Here is a 21,529-nt window from a genome sequence, read left to right as displayed (position 1 = left end):
ACTCTTAATTAATATGTGACATTGTCTCATATATCATACCATCAGATCCACAACCAATAGGCTTGTTGCAGGTTTTTCTGCAGGTTGGTAAGGGATCCAAGCACGTCTTGCGGCTGCCATTTTCCCCAAGCTCCTCCAGCTTGTCCACAGTGGTCTGGCCACAGCAGCAGAACTTGACTTGTGATGGCAGTTTGGGGCAGGGTGGACAGGGGGCGCTGTGGCACAGCTCCTCACAGGTGTGATGTCCACACTCTAGTTCTCTGTCACAGGCAGAGGGGGAAGGAACAATTTTCATATTACAAAACCTGCATAGGAATAGTCCAAAGATAATTTGGGGGCTTCTATACACATTCTTTGCATTTTTTTCTCACTTTCAGCAGTCCCTGTGAATCTCAGACCACTTAACAATAAATAGAACATACATTTCAGACAAAACTTGTCATTGAGCAAACTTACCTGTCACATACATTCTTACAGGAAAAGCTGCTCCCGTCCCCATCCACATCCTCCCCTGTCCACTCCTCACCCCCACACACCACTTCCCTGACTACCCTGCCACAGTAACAAGCTGGAACATAAAAACTCATTTACATAATGTACCTAGAGCTCAAAAATACTTCACAGTGCAAAGACAATACATTTGTTACATACACATGTATCCAAACTTAAAAGTGTTTATGACACCAAAATAATTTTTTTTTAATCCCTGAAATCACATTCAACCAAATTGCTAAATAACATTTACACAAAATATACCACCTTCTGATGTTACCTTAATTGTATGTTCCAAGTCTTGATACTTCCAATCAGGTTATTATCATACAGATGTACTTGTCATGACAATGAACATTGGCAGCCGGGATGGATCTTTGCTGCTCACAGCATACAATGTACACTGTACAGTACTTTAAAATTTGTGAAAGTTGATTGTAAAGTCTTTTCATTGTATGTACATGTAATCACTAAATGAGTTTGCTTATCAAATAAAGTTTTCAAAGCCATGGTGCCAGGTTTCCAACAAGCTGGCAAGTTAACCGTAACGTCATGACAGGTATAGTCATTAATTACACAATCATTATGGTACTATTTTTGTTAATAATAATACAAAAATGTTGCAATTGTATATTGGTGGGATAAACAATTTAATGTAGTCTGTAAATGTGGGTTACTTAATAAGACTGGCAAGCACATATTGTATTTTTACCCTATACCCTTAATTGATTACATTATATCTTGAATTTGATACAGATATACACCACAAGACAACATTAAGGTCAATCCGGGGATTTCTGGGTCAATCATCAGCTAAAGACTAAACCATAAATGCGGGTACCAGAGATACCATGATGATAGTAGACAGCTGCAGGGATCAGGCTGACCTCACAGCTGTGACAAATGATGACATTGCAGACAAGGTGACCCTGCAGTCATTTATCATGATCAACTTCACAGCAAAAATGGAACCGACAAGGGATACACTGCTTAGAATAGCCCTAGAAATTGTCAGCAGGGAGGCAGAGGTTACTAAACTTACAGTGTACCGTAAACGGGGGCAATCAGTGAACTCACGAAAACTAGAAATATATATTGTAACATGTACGTGGTTTGGAGTGAAGTTTTCATATGTTGGGTACACATGTGTGTTTAGGTTTATAAGTGCAGTCTGAGGTCAGGGACAAATATATACTCTGCAGATATGTTTTCAGTGGGTGGTCCTCAATGATGGAGAGAACTCTTCATCTTTCTCTCTCTCTCTATCCGAGTCCCATTAACAAAGTTACGGAACACTGCCCAAAATATACATGTACATGACGTGTTGTACAAAAAATAGTGAAAACCAAAATGAATCATGATATGTTCATGTACAATGTACATGTAGCCCGACGCCGATATGTTAGATTACCTTGCATGTCACTAATACTATATACGGATAATGACCCTCCTTCAGGTGTATACTGTACCATAATTCATGGCCTATTCCTATAACCACCTCATAAACCACCTCTTCTGTTACGCAGACTTAGACGCTCCTTTCTGGGATTATGGGATGTTATCTTCATATAGACATTCTCATATATCGAGCCATGATGACTCAGCTCCCGCGAGCACATTATATTTACCCTACAGAGCACCGTTAGCTTATATATCAGTTAGAGATGGGATCCACTTTGTTCGGAGCGGCATTTTCCTTGCGGGCCGGGGCGGATTCTTGCTTTCTCTACCTTTCGAACCTTCTGAAATGTCAGTGGCTGGCCGATAAAATCTCAGTCACGTTTTGTTCGCACGTTTTTTCGTCTTTGTGAACTGTGCGCCATTTTGTGGCTCTCGTTCCCAGCATTGTAATGATTCCTCTACTCACTTATGTTTGACAATACCCTGGACCTATACCCCGGATGCAGGTAGTATATGGGATATTAATGACCTTCAATTTGCTACACCAGAAAGTTTTTGATTGGTCAATGTTGTCTGGCTACATGATGATATCAGTTACATTAAATTTTGTATATCTTTTTGTAGATCTCCATCCAGGCTGTTGATAAACAAGTGCTTTCGAAAAAAGCTGGCTTAGGTTGCCTTTGTAAAATTGTACTGGATGAGTTTCAATATATTTCCATTGTGGTATGTTGAAAGGAACTTTTCATATTTTTTTGGAATTTGGCACTTTGTATTTTTTGTCACATAATTCCTACCTTGAGTTAGGATAACAGCACATGGCTGACAGTCTCCAGCATGGCAGATATCCTCACAGGTGTGTACGCTGCAGTTCAGCTTCTTTCCACAAGGGGTGCCACACTTGATTGTTGTGCCTTGCGAACAGCGAACAGACTGCCTGTCAACAAGTTGAGAAATTACAGATAACAATGAACATAAACACTGACAATCCAATTGTAATCCAAGGAACACATACTTAAAACAGCATTCTTAATGTTACAAATTTCATCATCATCATCATGATCTTTAATAAATGTTTTAGTAGTCTCTCTGTTGACATCAATGAACATATATGTCAAAATTTTACTTACTACCGGTAGTCAATTTTCTTTTTCGTTCCTCAAAAAAGCACAATTTTCATCTACAGTTTAACAGTTGACAGTGAATTCAACTTTCTGTGCAGCCTATAGGCTCCACTTCTGATTGCTAATATTACACAAGGCCATTTCAGGTTGTTATGTTTGAACTTGGCTATAAAACTGATGATACATAGCCCTCTTCTGCTAGATCAGCATGAAAAAAAATGGTCTAGTGGTTAGGATTTGGCGCTCTCACCGCCAAGGCCCGGGTTCGATTCCCGGTGTGGGAACCAGTGAAACAACCAGAGGGGCGAGTAGAACAGAAAGAAACAACATGCCCCCTACCCGGGATCGAACCGGGGTCGGCAGATTACAAGTCATGACCGCTATTGCTGTCGCTACAAAAACACTAGTGCCCTTGGGCAAGGACGATAGGCGGTACTCGAACATCACTGTTACAGTATTATACATAACTTGAGTTTAGCATAGGTTGAATAAACACGGCTCACAAATAGTAATTGACTGGTTTGGCTGAGTTCCTGATAAGCTAATATAGGACTTAGAGACCAAACAACCACAATTCTTGGTACTCATATTAATTTCTTGGACTGAAATTATAATGTTCCTATGGGATAATTCATATACAAATTGTACTGAATAGTACCAACTTGAAGTTTTCAATGAAATACCTTTGACAAATGATTTCAACCTTATATATTAATTATTTTTGTCATTGATTATGCAAATAAGATCCTCATTTGTCACACTCAAAAAGGCTTTAATCACATTTCTGAAAAGGTATGAAAATGAGATACTCATTTGCATAATAAATGTTGAATGACATTCACATGTACATAACTTCCAAATGCCAGAAGTATGAAATTCTTGCCATTTACCAACAAAGTGCATTACAACATTTTCTTCACAATAATGCAAATTAGGTCTTTATTTGCATAATACTTATCTAAAGTATCAATATTTTTCTCTTTCTCAGTTACAATGTCACGTGTTGCAACAGTCCTTTAATGGAACAGAACAGGTTTAGACAGTTTCCTGATAAATTATGCAAATTATTTTCCAATTTGCATAATCAATATTGAACTATGTGAAGCGTCACTCAAGCTGTCTACATACCAAAAACCATGATGATCTATAAACCCCTTCTTGAGTTATTCTCCTTCAAACTCTAAACCAGCCCCTGCAGTTTTAAAACATGTTGCTAGGGGACACAAATTTATAAGACTTACTCTCTGCCTCAAGAACAATCTACCACTCCAAAATTATAGCCACAGCATGTCCAGATTTCGAGATATCAAACCTGGAAGTTTCAGTGCAGTATCATAACAAGCCACTAGGGCCCAAAAATTGCTTCGAGGACTCATCAACTTATGCTGGTCTTCTACATACACCCACACCCACACCCACCCACACCCACCCACCCCCACACCCACACCCACGCACACACACACCCAAGTCAATACAAAGTTGCACAATACAATTTTGGATTCAAAAATATCTGGAATCTGCAGAACCAGGACACTTTCCTCTGGAGTTGAGCCCCCTTTAAAACATCACAACAATTATTAGGCATGCTATTGACATGCCTACATGTATGGTTACACTGGTGGGGCCTATAATGTCGAAACAATGTCTAATTTAGATATATTCTTGCACATATGGCCTATAAACTAAGGAGCAACTTGTGTGCAACTTTTCGTAGAACGTGCTCCTGTTGTAAACTAAACATGCACATGTCAGGCTCAATTCAGAATTCCACACTTTATGGGCATATCAAGTTCATGGTTCAACATATATATTTTAGCTGCCAAAACGGGACTCCCTTTCAAGGGTACCCCACAGCCTTTAAGCTAAATTTGAACCCTCCTTAAATATCAATCTGAACTGGGACCTTGTGCTGAACGATTAGACTTTCATCTGGGATAAGTTTGATGCAATAAAAATTTCAACAGTATTAAAGAGTGGTACAAGAATCAAGATGACATGTGTAAATTATACAGAAGTAGTAGAGAGGCAAACAGTGCCATACTAGGTTGTAACCCTACAAATTTTGAGCACCTAAGCTTTAAGCTACATGTATGTGTATTTCCCTATGTATTTCCAAAAGTGCATATTTCCTTTCAAGCTCTGCTTGGTCATGAATATTTTGCTTACTATACATTAGCTATTTGTTCTTTTCACTGTCAAGTGGCAGCTGAAAGTATTGCAGAAGAAACGTTAAAAATGTGTGTGCAAACTGCTTTTAAGTCAGAAATGTGCTGTACTCACTTTGTCTTTCCACAGTGACATGACTTGGTGACCATGACAGGACATGGTGGACAGGGACCTGGGTGGCACAGCCTGGCAGGAAAAATGCAAAGTTTTGCTAACACTTCTTGCAAAGTCATAAATAATACAGCCATGTTGATTCAATCATATTATGGATGACATCCTCTGGGAACCCCAAAACTCAGATGCAAGCATGGGAATGAGAAACAAGTGCTTTAAAAAAAGCTGGCATTTTGCCAAGATTTGTATGTGTGAAAGTTTTTTTGTAATTATTAGAATATGCTGAAGGCAGTCAGTCAAAGGTACATTGCCTCAAATTATGAATTCTAAGTGGCCAGGAAGGTTGAATAAATGACTTAACACAGAGTATGGTTCCCAAACAATAAATTAATTTTTGTTCCTTCGCATCTTTCTACTTTGACTTTAAAACTGACTTTCTATGACATCAGTTAAAGTTAACTTTTTTTTCATTTCATCACAATTCTCACTATGCAGGTATTTTGTATGATTTACAGTAGGGTCAACAGCTTTTTTTTTTACAGAAATGGACAAAAATTGAGCCGCATGTAGATGTCATGAATATAATAAAATCGTGTTGTCATTTGTTCACACAAAAACAAAAAACAATAAATCATGAAAATGAAATATAAAGGAACATAACAGTCCAAGCCTTTCTACATATTAGTCACAAATACACATGACCGTACATATAGATGTAGATGTTCTAACAAGATGTAGATGTTAAGACAACAAATGAACTCTATCTTACATGGTACAGAGATGTGGACAGTCCTGGTCCTTCTTTTTCCCACAGACATCTCCACAGGAGTGTGGTGTGTCATTCCTCACATACTCAGGCTCCCATACCTTCTCTGTTCAACAGAACATCATGGGAAAACACATGACTGCACAATTAAGCACACTTTTAACATACATTCAACAATTCATCTCCAGTAGTACTGTATGCACAAAGAAATCAAACCCTTCACGTACAAATTTAGAATAGTTGCTACTACAACTGTACTACTAGGGGTGGGTACTGGTATACCATGCCAGTACACCGGTACAAAAACTTTTCTTGTTGAACCAGTCCAGAAAAATGGACCTGATAAAAGTCAGTGGACCAGACTTTGGACCGATTAGAAAATGAAGATAATACCGACAGGCTTTCAAATGTATTTTGGGCCTTATAACACTATGAAAATAACTAGAGCAAAGTAAAGGAGAGTTTATAGTCATTTTTACCCAGTTTCTACAGTTAAACTTGGTCTAAATCAGGGGCAGCTAGTGTTTTACATGAATATAGGATTTTAAAATGCAAGTGGATGTTGACTACTCCAAAAGGATCCTTGTAACGAAATGGACCATTGTTTTTAGTATCACCCATTTACAGGCTTTCACAGGTAGGTCCGGGTTCAGGTCCAGATCTGGACCTGATCCTCTGGACCTGGACCTGGACTGTACCTGACCCACCCCTAGTTGCTACTTCTGTTATGTACTTCAATGAAGGTTAGACATCCAGGTAAGAAGACAACTAAAAGCAGTTACTAAAGCAACTGGATATGATTTTGGAATTGGTCAGACGTTTCAGATAGCACCCACTGTCTTTTGTCAGTAACTGAAATACTAAAATGGACCTTACCACAGAAGCACTTGTAAGCGTTTGGCACCTTGCGGGTGACATTCTGGCAGGCGGGGCATCTCCACCCATTGTCCTGACCCTCCAGACTGGCGGCAGGCGAGCGCGCCCACTTTTTAATACACCTGAAGGAGGGACAATGTTATCTCCATGGTAAAATTATTAAAAAATTAGTAGTAAACAGAAGTGACATCAAGGTTTGAAATGCTTTTTATATTAGCCAAAATGCCCAGTGGTATGCTGAGTAGTATATTTCAGTGTAATTGCTGGCTCAAGTTTGACATATTTTGCTCCTGTGGTTAGTAAAAGGAAAGCCTTATGACTGAATGGTACCCATGCCAGATCAGGGGGCAATTTCAGACAAATGCCTGCTATTGGTTGCCCACTTAATACCCAGGAAACATTTTAGATGATGCCACAAGTCCAAGGCCCTAATCTTAAGCTCTGCAACTGAATTCTAATAAGATCTTCATGTTTAGCAGAAAAGCATCACCCGACGGCCGCAAACTAGACAACATAGATAAATCTCACCAAACCACATGGGGAGATTTTAAAAGAAAGACGTTCAATTTCAAAGTCAGTATGATACTAGTAGTAGTACCTCAACATTCTTATTGATTGAGCCTGACTTGGTGTTGCAACATTGATTTTAATCCTGCACACAGCAGTAGACTAATAACACAACACTTCCCATCTCCGCCCCAATACTAGGTAGCATGATGTGCTATCTAACTTTGAAACTTAATTTGGTTTGCTTGGATCAGATCTCCATTAGCGACTGATACATCACTACTTTTCCGGTGTGAATGATGGAAATCAATGATTTGAAGTGAATCACTAACTCCAGACAAATGGAATTGCACCATCGCAAACCAGGGCATACCCCTACTATTTTTTGCTAGGTGTTGGGTTCTTTAATGTGTGGGGGGGTGGCCCTCCTAAAACACGGGACCTCCTTTCAACGTCCTATCCAAGGGACGTCCCTAGCTGGAACTAGGTATTTTCAAGGGCACAAGATCAGAGATACAACAGGATTTGAACCAGAGACCTGTAGGTCTTGCCCAAACTTCTGTCATTTTGCTACGCTCTCTCACTAGAACTAAACTAGCTTGTAATTACAAGTCTGGACCTGAACCATAGCACAAGTGTGCTAGAAAAAGAAAATATAACTTATAAGAGGTTGGTTTTAACAAGTCTGGAACTGGTTCCCAACGTTAGGATTTCTTAACTGTGCCTGAACCTTATTACAAGTTGTGGTCCAGTGCCAGGTACACATCACTACCCACCTGATCAAACTATTCATAAGCTCTATTACTGCAGATTGTTTTAGTCATAGGTAACATATTAACATACCGCAAATGAAACATGTGAAAGCAGCTCTTGCAGCTCCAGAGTGGAGCTTCCCTCCTGATGACATCACAGCACACCATGCACTCATAGCTGTTGGTCTGGAGCTGCTCTATCAGGGAAGCTGGAAAATAACAGCAGCAATAAGCTCATCATGGTACAGTCAAAGGTACATTCCATTTCCAAACGTTTATACATGTAAGTACACTGGGCAACAAGAAAGGCAACATTTCCAGAAAATGTATATGTTTCCCGTGTTACCTTTTGTCAAGCTACTCAACCTATATCATTGTGTATGAGTAAAAAAGAAATTTCAATCATCATTAATTCTAGGCTCATGACAGAAGAAGTAAGTAAAAAGATCACACCAGCAAAAATATACGTCTTCCATACGTAATGCTGAGTGCAGTATGTTTGAAAGCACATTCAAATGCATCAATTGAAATGGAAAATTACATACAAATTTAAAATGTCTGTCTTAAAGTTTGAAGACATTTGCTTTGGGTGGTCCCTTCAACTTTTAAGGTTAATTTTCTTTGTATGCAATAAACCAACCTGTCTGTGACTCAGGGTCCAATTTCTTCATCTTGTCCCTCCTCTTGTCCGGTGCCCTCTGCTGGATCCCACCAACTGCAAGGTCATCTCCTCTGCGCCAACTCTGTCTGGACTCACCACCACCTGGTCTAGATTTTCTATCAAATCCGTTTCTAAATCCACCCCTTGCACCCAAACCTATCTGATTCTGTTGGCTTCTTTCATATCTAACATCCTGTAACTCAACAGGAAATTCTTCTACTGTGCTTTCATTTTTATATACAAGGTTTCCCTCTTTCCCTTTTTCATCTTTATCTTGTTTTTTTCTTTGTTTTGGCATGTAATAATATAGAGAATTTTCCGGTGTAGAGTCTTCATAGCCTCGGCTTGAATTTTTTCCTTTTCTATAGTCTTTTCCACTATGTGGCCGGCGCTTCCAATCATCTTCACCTGCACCAGACCTATCAGGCCTCTTGTCTCTGCCTCTAGGCACTGACCCTGACCCACGTCTCTCAAACCGGGATTGGCTCGCTGGCTTTACTACATTTTGTTTCCCACCCTTTGCGTTGATATTATCAATGACGCTTAACAAGTCCCCAATATCTTGGGCTGTGACTTGTTTTCCCGAAGATTCAAAGCTTTGACCCTCGGCTCCTTGTGGGAACGAGTTATCTGATTTCTTGCCAGTCTGATGTGATAAATTGTGTTTCTCTTTTGTATCCTGAGGTCTTTCAGTATTCTTCCTGTGCCTGCTGCCTTTGTCTTCTCTTTGCTCTCCTTTACTCTTTCCTTGCCCTCTTCTTTCCCCATTCCCTTGTTCTCTCCATCCTCTGCCTCTGCCCTGAGCTGCTTGGCGTTGACTTCGAGAGTTCTGCTGCCTTCGGATTTCCTCCGAATCAGTCTGTTTCTTTTGATCACCTGGAATTAAGTCAAATTTAATATACAACATAATTTTTTTTTTTTTTTTTGCAACATATGTAACGGTCTGTTATGACTAACAACAACAACATGAGTCACAAGTTATACAGGAATCACGTAATTCAAAAGTTTATGAATTTGTATCAGTAGGCAACTGCGTTCGGTCAACAATTTGCATAGTTACAGAACCCGTTTTGCTGCTAAACAATCTTTTCTGTTAGAGAAACCTAGAACTAACGCACTGATGAAGTGTTTCATGTACAGGGCTGTCAGTGTGTGGAATAACCTTCCAATTGTCATGCAATCCACACAATCCCTGAGAGTGTTTAAGGATGGTTTGCACAAATACTTCCACCAGTAGTTACAAGCACTGTGCGACAGGATTGTCAATTTTTAAATTATGTATATTGTAAATATGTTATTGATTTAGATGTGTTTGTGACTTGTCTAGTTGCCAACCATGTTTGTATAATGTATTGTCTCTGTGAATGAATACCAGGAAGACTAGCGGTGGACCCTAGGGTCCACCGCTAATGGTTATTCTAATAAAGTTTCAAAGTTTCAAAGTTTCATATTACAACTTACATGTAACTTTGGAATGTTACAGTTGGATAGGACAAAATTACGACTATAAAGCCATGCAGGTATGCAGGTAACCATCACATTCAGCTGATCACAGCTGTCTATAATTTAAATGTCTAACTCTAAACTACACTACTCATACCTGTCGCGACGTTTCCAGACGCCTCCATTGCTGCCAAGTTGCACACAAGAGGCTAGTTCTCTTACTCTATTACACATGAAGAACTGCCTTGCGTGACTAGTTCTAAATAATCTAACTTCTTGCACAATAGGAAGTGGAAATGTTGCAACGTTCACCCATGTTGGTTGTTGGACCTAGAAGTACTTCTGGGTCAAGGGTCAGATTCTGGCGCGAAACTATGCACACGTCACCTATTTACCCTGGTCTGTGATGCATCGTTTACGGATCATATATCTCATACCCAAAACCTAAGATTTGGAATTGAATAATCTTTTCATAAAACGTAACTGGATATTTCAAGGATAGTATATCAAGAATGTGAATTATGGGTTGAAAATCTGATTTGGACGAGGAGCAACCTTTGTAAAGTACATCACGGTCCAAGGTAGGTGGCGTGCTGTGCGCAAAATATAGCTTCGCTTGGCGGAGGGACAGAAAGTCGACAGCGTCGGTCAGAAACAGCATTTTGGCCAAGGTTTTCTCAAGTTGGTCCTTTGGGCACGGGCACTGACGGAAAATCACAAGAGGAGCGCCACCTGGACAGTCTGGATTTACTCTTGGTGGTTTTTCTCAATCCTGCGCGAGCTGAAAATTGGCGTAAGTTATGTTGTGAGGAAGTGTTGCTGAAAACAGGCTTGTCTAAGTCAACGTGTACACGGTACTCACTTCTTGTTAGGGTGTCGCTATTAAACTCCTAACGCACTGGGTTAGTAATTCTTGGGTTCGTGGATACTAAGATATGTAACCACGACTGTTCATTTATCCGCTGCTCGCCTTGCTGGAAAGGTTGCGAATATTACAAGAAGGAAGGGGCCACTTCAGGGGGCAAGGTGTGTGCGTGCGTGTTGAAGCAGCGGCGAATCCACAAAAATTATTTAACGTACAGCTTTAGAATGCCAAGCACAATCTGATTATCTGAGGTAAACTGGTGTCTTATCTAAGAGAGAGGGGTGGCGATTATGTTAGGTTAATTGAAGCACCCTAAAACCCATTCTTCTCTCCAGCTAAATAAAGCTGAGAATTTTTTTTTTGCCGAAAGCAAGAACATGGCGGTGTCGCTGTACAAAAAAATTCTTCTTCTTCTTGTTAAATTAAACAGGAATGTAACGTTACTACATGTACCATAAAATGCAGTGCACCATTTTTCCTTACTTAAAGCAGCATAAGTTCTCCTTACGATAACTATTCAGGTATACAGAATATAGACATGGGTGCCTTGTGTGACCAAGGAGTCAAGGACATCTAGAATACTTTGCCCGATTGTTTTTTTTTTTGGGGGGGGGGGGGCGCTTTCCCCCACCTTTAATACTAGTACGTGAATAAGCTTTGTATTCAATTCTTGGTAGGATAAAACATAAGAAGTTGCATGTAACTGTAATAGTGTAATCCAATATAATGGATCAGTTGATTTTAAGGAAGTGCCGCCTGGGCAACCTCGATGTAAAAAGTATTTCGAGCACTGGTGATTGTCATGCCAATTTCGAAAGATTTAGGCCACTCCAAAAATTATCAATGTTTTCCAGTGGAAATGTGAGCTTTTCTTAGCTTAGTGTATGGTTATATCTGCACCATATTAATTATGATATGAAGATGAGATGTGAATGCTGCCATGTTGTTAGTACCATGATGTTGATAGTATATTCACAGCACCATCGTCCATGACAATCTTAGTAACTTTTTTGTTCTCGTTGCAGGGCGCGAAATACTTTTTTCCGCATACCTGCACTGGTTCAGGTAACATTGACAATTACCTGCACCAGACAAATTTTACCTGTACCACTCTGAATTTTGGAAGTATGGATCATACTAAAATTGTTTAGGGACCATTGCTATTTTTTTTCTTTTATACTTTATAGGTGGTAACATTCAATGCAGCTAATATCAATCCACATGCACCTACAAGGCTTCATCATTGACATTTATGTATGAAACCCAGTACACATGGACCAGTGTAGGTTAGGTGCAGGTAGACACCACAAATGCCTGCACAGCTCTAATATTACCTGCACTAACCTGCGTTGATTGCACCTACTTTTTTGCACCACCCCCGGCTACACTATCGTGCACCTACCTGGCCGGGATACCCCGTAGGTGGTTTTGGCCAGTATTTTATATAGGTAGATGGATAGATCGCCCATACAAGATGCTGTAGTTGCTGTATAGAATCCATCTATATCACCAAAATATGTGTTTCTTATACCATGGTTTCACCGATGACATGTATGAGGTTTGGGGTCACCTTGTGTGCTTCAATAGATCTGAACACAACCTCAGATGTACTTCAGGTTCCGGTTCGGAATTTCAAGTGTCCAGATATCTAAATAGTCCCTAAGAATAAGACGCAAATCAGAGGTTGTCTCCATAGTTTTAGCTCTAGATTTTTCGGCTATCGCTTTAAAAGTCTATAATCTTTTTGATGAAAAGCATATATTTTTGATGGTTTTTACCAAAAATAACATTTCTACAGAAAATGTCAAATGAGTCTGTCGGTCAGCGACAACACACCCTTTTCCATCGGAAACATTGAATTATCCGAAAAACGGTGTTTTGAGAAGCGTTAGTGCTTTTCTCAGAGACAGTGAAATCGGCCCCAAATCCTAAAAAAAACTCCGAACCGGAACCTTAAGACCTGGTGGATTTTTGCTAATAGTGCAGACGCCACATTTTTTTTGTTAAGGTGACACTATTTGTAAAAAAAAAATATCACATTTTTATTTTAGTTGATCTTTTAGATTTAGTTTCAAGATTTTTTTATTAATCTATGAAGTTGACTAGCAAATACCAGTTTGCTAGATTTCCAACAAGACTCAAAAATATGAAGGGAATAGGCCCTAATATCAGGGCCCTAAAATGGCCCTTGTAAAAAAAAAAGTTGTATTACATTGCTGTCCTTCATTTACAGTATTTTTCGTCCTTGCTTTCGCTTTTGCAGTTGAAATATCGATGGATTATCAAGAATATAGCCTTTGCTGAATATTTCTAGAAATTCTATTTTTTAGGAGTAATTGGCACTAAAAATGACATGAACTCAAGAGGCTCCATTAAAATAATTGACTTTGTAGAATAGAGGCATTATAATAGTGGTGAGAATGAGATGTCAGCATTTTAGGTGATTATGATAGTGGTGAAATGTCAGCATTTAGGTGATTAGGGTAATGGTATAAAATTCCAGAAAAACTAACCTCATGCAGCCAAAAATAAATTGTAAATCAAGCATGTCATTTTGTTTGAAGAAAAAAATTCTTTGCTTAGGTGACAGTACTAGCATTTTTATGTGTTACAGCACAGCAAGTACAGCTCTATCAGTTTGACTTTGAGCACATTGCACCACCCACAGTGTAGAAGTAGTTGCCAATGCCAGTTTGCTGTGTGAGACATGAGAATCCAGAGAAGCCTTGCCTGGTGTTAGATGAGTTAAATAAACAACGTGACTTTCTTGCTAATCCCTAACATACCATGTTGCTTGCTGGGTTGGTGGTATGACCTGTGTCTGCTCCTGATGGGGCCTAGGGGTCACCTTAGGTCATATAGAATATTACATTCACCAGGCTGATTTTCCACAGGATTAGGCCCAATTTCATTGAAATTCTTGTCCGGCTGATTGCAAGTAACATGAAAAGGACAAACAATGTAGTTTGTTATATGATTCATTTATCTGGTGAATTACTTGCAGCCATTTGGTACCCAAAATGGAGTAATGAGGCTGATGCGTGCTTGAGGTGCCTCCTCCAACAAGGGACCCCCGTTTTACGTCCCTTCGAAAGACAATTTTGTGAAATTCTTGGTCCAGTTACAGCATGTCTGAATATTCACACAAGATTTTCACTTTCACAAGATTCAAAACTCAATCCTTTCCTAAGGCAGTGGAAGAAAAGGGTCCAACTTTTTCTGTACTGTGTGAGCTCTGTGATGTGATGAGGATTTAGGAGAATGATTTTCTTTGTCTGTAAAGATGAAGAAATTATGATAGAATTTGAAAATGAAAACGATTTAAATATGTATATTATTGTGACAAATGTCATAGCTCACAGTATTATTGTGTACTTGATTTTGTGAAGGAAGTCACAACATAGAAAATGTGAAATAGAAACGAGAACTTTGAGCCCTCTTACCTCCAAAGTTATCAAGATCAATTGTAAATTTTACCTTGTCTCATTGATGATGAAAGTAAGTGTACTGAGCTTAAATCTATCTTGATCAATGGTCTTTTCCACCAGTATTACATGTATATGTGAAAGATCTGTCCTTGGACTGAAGTCAAGTTTAGCATTTCATCATTAATTATGCCATTGACTTCCACAGTTACAGGAGATATGTATGGCATTGTCAATGTAGCTCATAGTCATATGACATTGCATTGTGTAAAAGGTTATTATGGAAAAGAATGGCACTATAAAATTTCGTTGACTATGCAAATTAATGTACATCATAACTGGCATCTAATTATGTACATTTCTTAAACTTGCCCCGAATCATGAACATCTGTATTTTTCTTCTTCGTTTACTATTATTCTTTTTGGAAGCTTTGATTGCAGTTCTAAAATCAGGTTTGCAGAAGGGTGTTGGGGTGGGCTTACTGGTGCTGGGCTGTAAGTGTAAGACTTATTTCTGACTACTTGCAGGAGGCCCAAACTCAGTCTTGACCTTCGTCTTCTGAAGAAATAGCAAACTTTTCTGAAGACCTACTGACAGCACCATAACAGATTGAACCTTTCAAGTAGAAAGTTCACACATGTTAGTAGAATACATTATAGAAAAATGCTAACACTTAACATCCATTAACAATTAACGCTACAAGGACTTACCCCTCTAAATTTTCGGACGAACTCGGTCGACCTTGTTCAAAGATTGAATGACCCTTCCATCTCCAGCAGGAACAGACCACTTTTGCAGGAGGGGTCATAATTATCAGAAAGTCTATGTCGCCACCCGTCTCTGTTGAGGGTGGGCCAGTAGGCTCTGATGTACACTGCCTCCTTCACGCCATGCGCAAAGAAATACAGTTTTGAATCTATGATTTTGACTTTGTCCAAAGAAATAGAATGTCCCAGAGACTCTAGGTGTATATGTTGTGACACCTTGGAGTTAACAGAACTTAGACGCTGAAGTTCGAGAACCTAGTTTTCACTGCATGTTCTGTCTCACTGATGTAAGTATCCTTACTAGTTTGCCCTTGACACGTGACATTGCACATATGTCTATAATTACGTACGTGGGTTATAACTGCCATGTTTCACCGACTACTCAGTGCCACACTGGCATACATGATAATATGCCATCCAAAACGAAGGCCCTTACATTTTGACCTAGAACGTGCCTCTGCTAATTTAATGTAACTTACAAATTTAGTACGTGTCCAATGAGGGAAGTTTTCGTCGTGTAGTGTTACGACCTCATTTGAAGAAATTGACAGGCACAGATGCGAGAGTCATCACCAAGGGGCTTGATAAATTACAACTTGTGCTCCTCCCGGCTATTTACAAAGAAAAGACATCACAGCTGGCACCCACAGAAATTGCCTCTCTTGATATGGTCGATTGGCATTTGTTGCCTCTGACCCGTCACAATTTAAAGCGATACAAGTCATCTTTAGCCGGTTTCCACGTCTCGCAGTTGGAAGCTTGACTCTTGAGAGCTCCACCCATCTAGACAACTTAATGCCTTGCCTATCCTCAGTGTTTTGGATTCCTTGTTGTAAGTGATCTGGGTTTCAAAGTGGTAAGAGACAGATGCAAGCAAGCGCAATTGTTTAGAATAGATCGCACTGACCCCACCCTTAATCTCTCGCAGCATGATGCTTTGAAAAGAAATAGACTTTTGCATAAAACAACAGCGCAACCCAAAAATACAACTGGACCGGCAAACTTCCCTGGCATTCGTTGCATGTCCTGCCTAAGTCGGGTCTTGGTCCCCAGGCCGAAAATTGTCACAGGGGACGGCATCAAGAGTCGAACAGATGGCCGGTTGGGATGTTCCATCTGAAGCCCATTCAGCGCAGCTAAAGGGTATCAGTATACTGTGTCAGTGTTTGCCAGCGTAAATGGAGAATTGACGGGTTTATGTGTTTTCTCTGAATACCAGTCGGTGTGCATGTTTGCGAGACTAATTGAGCAGCAGTGAATATCGTGTTATTTTTAACATCAAGGTCATTGCTTTTCAACGTTGTTTTTCTTGCTTCGACAGATTGAAAACATTGCCGGCGGAAAGTGAAGCAACCCGGGTAGGAAATATCGCCTGGCGCGGTGACCGATAGGATAGCGCTCGATTGCGAAACGCAAGGTACGCGGTAAATGCGACTACCCATTATTTCTGGCTGCTAGCTATCTCCTACACATGTACGACCCTGTCTCGCTTCGTACCAATGCTTGTGATCTATTGGTGGCATGTTGGCATATTATTCATTTTCACGACCTTTGGTCACGAAGTTTATTTCAACATGAATCACCGCTATATATTTACTTCCGTCTTCCGGATCATCTTTCCTTCATCAGCGCTCTTTCCTGTCCGCTGCATCTGTCCCTTAACACACCATTCCATCTTCATAATTCTTCTTTAAAACTTAATTTAAGCATATCCATACGTCGCCCTAACGAAATAAGCCATCGATTAGCTCTCGTTTGTGGTGCTTGTTCTTTTTATTGCGTTGGTAACCAAGCATATACGTTTCTAGGTCCAAAGGGAGCATGCGAAAAATCTGTATCACTTGGGCATTAGGCAAATAATCCCGCTCCATGTACACACGTGGATCCGGCAATACAGATATCACGTCGGAGCTAGATAATTGACGATTGCCCTTAGTATGCTGTAGTCACGTTTAACTGTAGCTGTAAACATTACGGCGAGAAATTGTTTTGCTTATTTGTTTCTATTCTAACGTTGACAGACGCTATAGTGTACATTGCAAGTTCGTTTTGCCTTTTTGCAGCTCAAAGCGGAATCTGACAGGGCGACAAAGTCGAAGTGAGGATCCCAGCGCGAGAGTTCAAGCGGCGAAAGCGGCGCCAGCAGCAGCGAAGTTTCCCAGCCTGCCGTGTAGCTTCAGGTGGCGTCGAAAAGTCCCGTAGATTGCTCCTTAGCGAGGCGACTGCTGAGTAAGACTGCTAGGTCACTAGTCTATAAGCAGGACCTCTACCTATTTAAGACATATCCTGTCATTCGTAAGAATACAGATAGAAGCTGTTAAAAGGCCGCAGCATGAGTGATAAGAATAAGGACGACGACATCTGCCGCGACTTTCTGCGGAACGTCTGCCGGCGAGGCAAGCGGTGCAAGTACCGCCATCCCGACGAGGGCGAAGGTGCTGGTGGCCAACAGAAGCAATCTTACGCCTTCTGTCACGACTACCAGAACAAGGGCTGTGATAGGAACAACTGCAAGTTCATCCACTGCACAAGGGAAGAAGAGGACTTCTACAAGCAGACTGGAGAGCTGCCGTCTAGTCTACAGAAGCAGACAGGCGTGGGTTCGGGCGGCGTAGGGGCTGGAATGCTTGGGTTAGGCGCTAGTAACGGCGGCGGATCGTTGGGGGGCGGAGACATACCAATTGGCCGTGACTTTCTGAAGAATGAGTGTCACCGTGGTTCCAAGTGTAAGTCTTCGCCATATGGCCCAAGATGAGTACGACTATCCCTTGAGTTCACGTGACTCACTAGCACCGGAGCCACCCCTGCCGTCCTACACCTCTCGGTACGACTCGTACGAACCCCGCTACGATGATTATGAGTACGATCGCCTTCGGCTGAAGCGACGCAGAGATGACCTGGACTTCGACTACCGTGAACGGGAACGCGACTACGAACCTCCACGGCCACGCCCTCTGGACTACCGATTCCTTGAAGACGAAAACATCATGCTCCGTAGAAAGATCGACGAGTTGAAGAAGCAGGTGTCCGATCTCCAGGCGACCAACGAAGTCCTGCTCGAGCAGAACGCACGCTACCGAACCGAGCGGGCGCTGCAGCGGTCCGGCACCCCGCCTCGCTCCGAAAACCTCCCCGTCACTAACTATAACCACGGTATAATCTCCCAAGCCATCACGCACACCATCAGCCATGCTAGCGTAACCAACCCACAGATTCCACAGGCACCTAGCGTAACGCAGCTCAACAGCGCATCCCTAAACCAAGCTCAGTCGCGAGGGCTCGCCCAGGACCTGCTGTCCGGGCCTAACGCCGCCGCCGCCTCTGCAGCAGCTATCCCCATTTCCCACCAAGGTAGCACCTTGCCCGTGTCTGTGGCACAGGCCATCGCTTCAGTCGCGCAGCAGGGTTTGGTGTCTTACCCTATCATGACTGGTAACATGCGAACCGCCATGGCACAGAGCAGCTTGTCCCAGAGCTTGCCCCAACACTAAACACGGCCTAACACCAGTGGCATTACCTTTACCGTTTCCATGCGCAGTACATATTTCGGTTTCCATCATATTCAGATGATGATGGTCGTCTGCATTCAATTGTTGGCTAAAAGGCTAGTTTGTTAATGTTTCGAAGAGGGCAAAGGACAACTATAACGTCAACAACAGGGTAGCGATGATGTCTTTAATGCTGTAGGCTTGAGGTGTTGAATGTCCTCATCGTACTTACGCAACCACCTCTTTTTGTATTTTGGGGTGGAGTTTCGTTTGAGTCTGTATAAACCGTAGACAGTTGCGCGTCCTGAATGCTGCAAGAAGCCCTGTGTATCGTTACCATGTCTCTTCACAGTGCCCAGATGTAATTTTTGTATGCTTGTATTAGCGTCATATTTAGAGATTGTTTTATACATGTTTGATCTATCTTTATTTCTTTTCTGTTTTACTCAAGATCGATCTATAGACGGGGTAGATTGGTAAAAAAGGGGAAAACTTCTATATTACCATACCATACTAAACAGTACAATAGAGTAAGAATAGAGTTATGCGTCCAGTATTTTCGCTGTACTGGTAAGAAGCAATGTATGTAGCAGCATATTGGCTTTTGTTTGTATTTTCAATATGGTGTTACATGTAGTGCTATAGTGAATACCGCTACCAACAGTAGTGAAATCAAACTTTTATATCTATTTAGTTTGGTTGTCTTGCGAATGTACGCGAACCACGGGAAGAGCACAGTCAGGTCAACAAAACCCACGAGATGACTGAAAGCGTCTGTATAGCAGGAAAGAATGTGAGTGTAGCATATACTTGACTCCAAAATAACGTTTCATCACAGCCTTCATAAGCAACACAGTGTCATATCTTTATTAGAGTGCATAAGTATAGCTGCAACTCGTGTTTATAATTTTTTTATTGTTGTAGGTGACATAAATTTTATGTAACGGATAGCCACGGGCCTACAGTTATGTTCTGTCTTTAACAATTGTGATATTCTCACAGCTGTTTTGCAACGTATGTAAGTCGTTCGGGTAACATTTCACAGCTTCTTGTAACATTTTTAAAATCGTTTATATACACCTTCCTTGATCATTCCTTTCCGAAATGTGGCGACCCTACGAGTACGCCTTTTGTAGAAAATCAGTATACAGTGGACAAGTACACTACTGATAGTTTCCGTGTGGTGAACAATTTAATCTGTTAATTTCGTGTAGGATGAAAACTCTTAACATGGTCGCGTAGTCACATTGGGGCCCAAGCTGTAATGCCCTGGCTGCATTCCAGACCTGCTCGAAGCGCAAGTTGCTTCGTATAGTATACTGTGCGATGGAAGCAGTTGTGAATTCTCGTCCTTTATTTTACCACTTTCACTAGTTGTAATTAAAGGTTAACAGAAACGATATGAAAAGAAAATTGTTTGTTTTTAGTCTTGGGCTTCACTGTGACACGGGAGTCGTGTCTACCTCTCTTGCTGCACAGAAAATAGTTTGTACCATTACTCGTTATCAGTGACATGACCGGCTTATAATGCCTGGGATTTACGAAATGTGTAGATGGTGTATTGATATACGAGAAAAGTGTATTTTCCGATTAGCTCCTAAATACAGGAGTCAGTGGACAGAAATGTCTGTCAATGGACCAATAGGACTATTCGTAAGCAGTTGGTCAATTAAAACGTGTGCTGTATTAATGACGTTTGATTCTGTCGTTTCTTGCATAGTTGTGTGATTTTGGTAAGAGTGAAAGGATAGCAGTCTCTAGAAGAATTACATTGCACGTATGGCTGTATAGGAGTCACTGATATATCTAATACCACTTAATGTAAATAGAAGTGTGTATAACGTTTAACAATCCTTTAGACCACAGATGAGGCGTGACCTGACCTTTTGACACATGCCCAAGTTTGGTAGCCTGGTATCCAGCCGTAATATATAGCTCCCGAGTCTCCTGAGAAAGAGACTCGTAGTCGGGAGCTATATTACGACTGGATACCAGGCTATAAGTGTGGCTCCATGACAGCCTAGTGAACCCAGTAGGCTTACCGGCAGGAACCAGATGTCGGTACACGCCCGGTGTCCATTAGAACTATGGCTGACGTGCACAACCAGGTGCCTACATAGGTCCCAGACAGGGATTTCAATAGATGTAGCGAGTCTAACGACTAATAATCATTGGCCATTAGATAATTGAAAGATGGTCTCGTCTCAGTAGAGTTCCTAAAATGTAGGACTTATCTCCCATTCTAGAGGCAGAAAAATGTCACAGTTTATTTTCTTCTCAAAAATACTTGAAACACCAATCGGAGCCTCACATCCATGTGTACCCCCTCTTACCTAATTCTAGATCAAAGAGTACCGGAAAGTCTCAATCATGAACTGTTAAACTGGCCGATGTGACTTTCTGTAAAAAAAAAAAACGAACGCTTTGACTTTTCTGACTTTTACGCTTTACCCCCGATCTGTTCTGGTAAGACACGTACATAACGGCAAGGTAGGAAAGGGTTTATCTCCCAGCCACATGCCCCTCTCCAGGATTGATATAGATGGCGGATTGTGAAGGGCTTTGTGGTTTGCTTCACAGTATAGTAGGCCTAACCGTGACACTCTGCAAACAGACATCAACAAAACGGTACAAAATGAAATTTAGAAAACTCGAGAAAAGCGCAAAAAAAGTAATACAAA

At 41.0% G+C, this 21,529-nt stretch overlaps 2 protein-coding genes across 2 annotated transcripts in view; one reads left to right on the top strand and one right to left on the bottom strand.

Annotated features, from left to right (window-relative positions):
- The window catches only part of LOC118424691 (transcriptional repressor NF-X1-like), a 39,220-nt gene that overhangs the window by 16,069 nt on the left and 1,622 nt on the right, over nucleotides 1–21,529 (bottom strand). Inside the window, 9 exon segments of the mRNA XM_035833372.1 lie at nucleotides 40–260; nucleotides 457–568; nucleotides 2,691–2,830; nucleotides 5,298–5,369; nucleotides 6,067–6,169; nucleotides 6,940–7,061; nucleotides 8,290–8,407; nucleotides 8,839–9,735; nucleotides 10,460–10,644. Of these exon segments, the coding sequence (XP_035689265.1) occupies nucleotides 40–260; nucleotides 457–568; nucleotides 2,691–2,830; nucleotides 5,298–5,369; nucleotides 6,067–6,169; nucleotides 6,940–7,061; nucleotides 8,290–8,407; nucleotides 8,839–9,735; nucleotides 10,460–10,487 (1,813 nt within the window). The 5' untranslated portion in view covers nucleotides 10,488–10,644.
- On the top strand, nucleotides 10,887–20,541 carry LOC118424692 (zinc finger CCCH domain-containing protein 10-like). The gene is given in 4 exon segments (XM_035833373.1): nucleotides 10,887–11,095; nucleotides 16,682–16,777; nucleotides 17,424–18,091; nucleotides 18,093–20,541. Coding segments are annotated over 2 exon segments (1,158 nt in total). The 5' UTR covers nucleotides 10,887–11,095; nucleotides 16,682–16,777; nucleotides 17,424–17,692; the 3' UTR covers nucleotides 18,852–20,541.

The sequence above is a fragment of the Branchiostoma floridae genome, chromosome 10 (genome assembly GCF_000003815.2).
Source record: "Branchiostoma floridae strain S238N-H82 chromosome 10, Bfl_VNyyK, whole genome shotgun sequence".
NCBI lineage: Eukaryota > Metazoa > Chordata > Leptocardii > Amphioxiformes > Branchiostomatidae > Branchiostoma > Branchiostoma floridae.
Note: the sequence above shows the minus strand (reverse complement) of the source record. Positions and strands in the feature narration are given on the sequence as shown.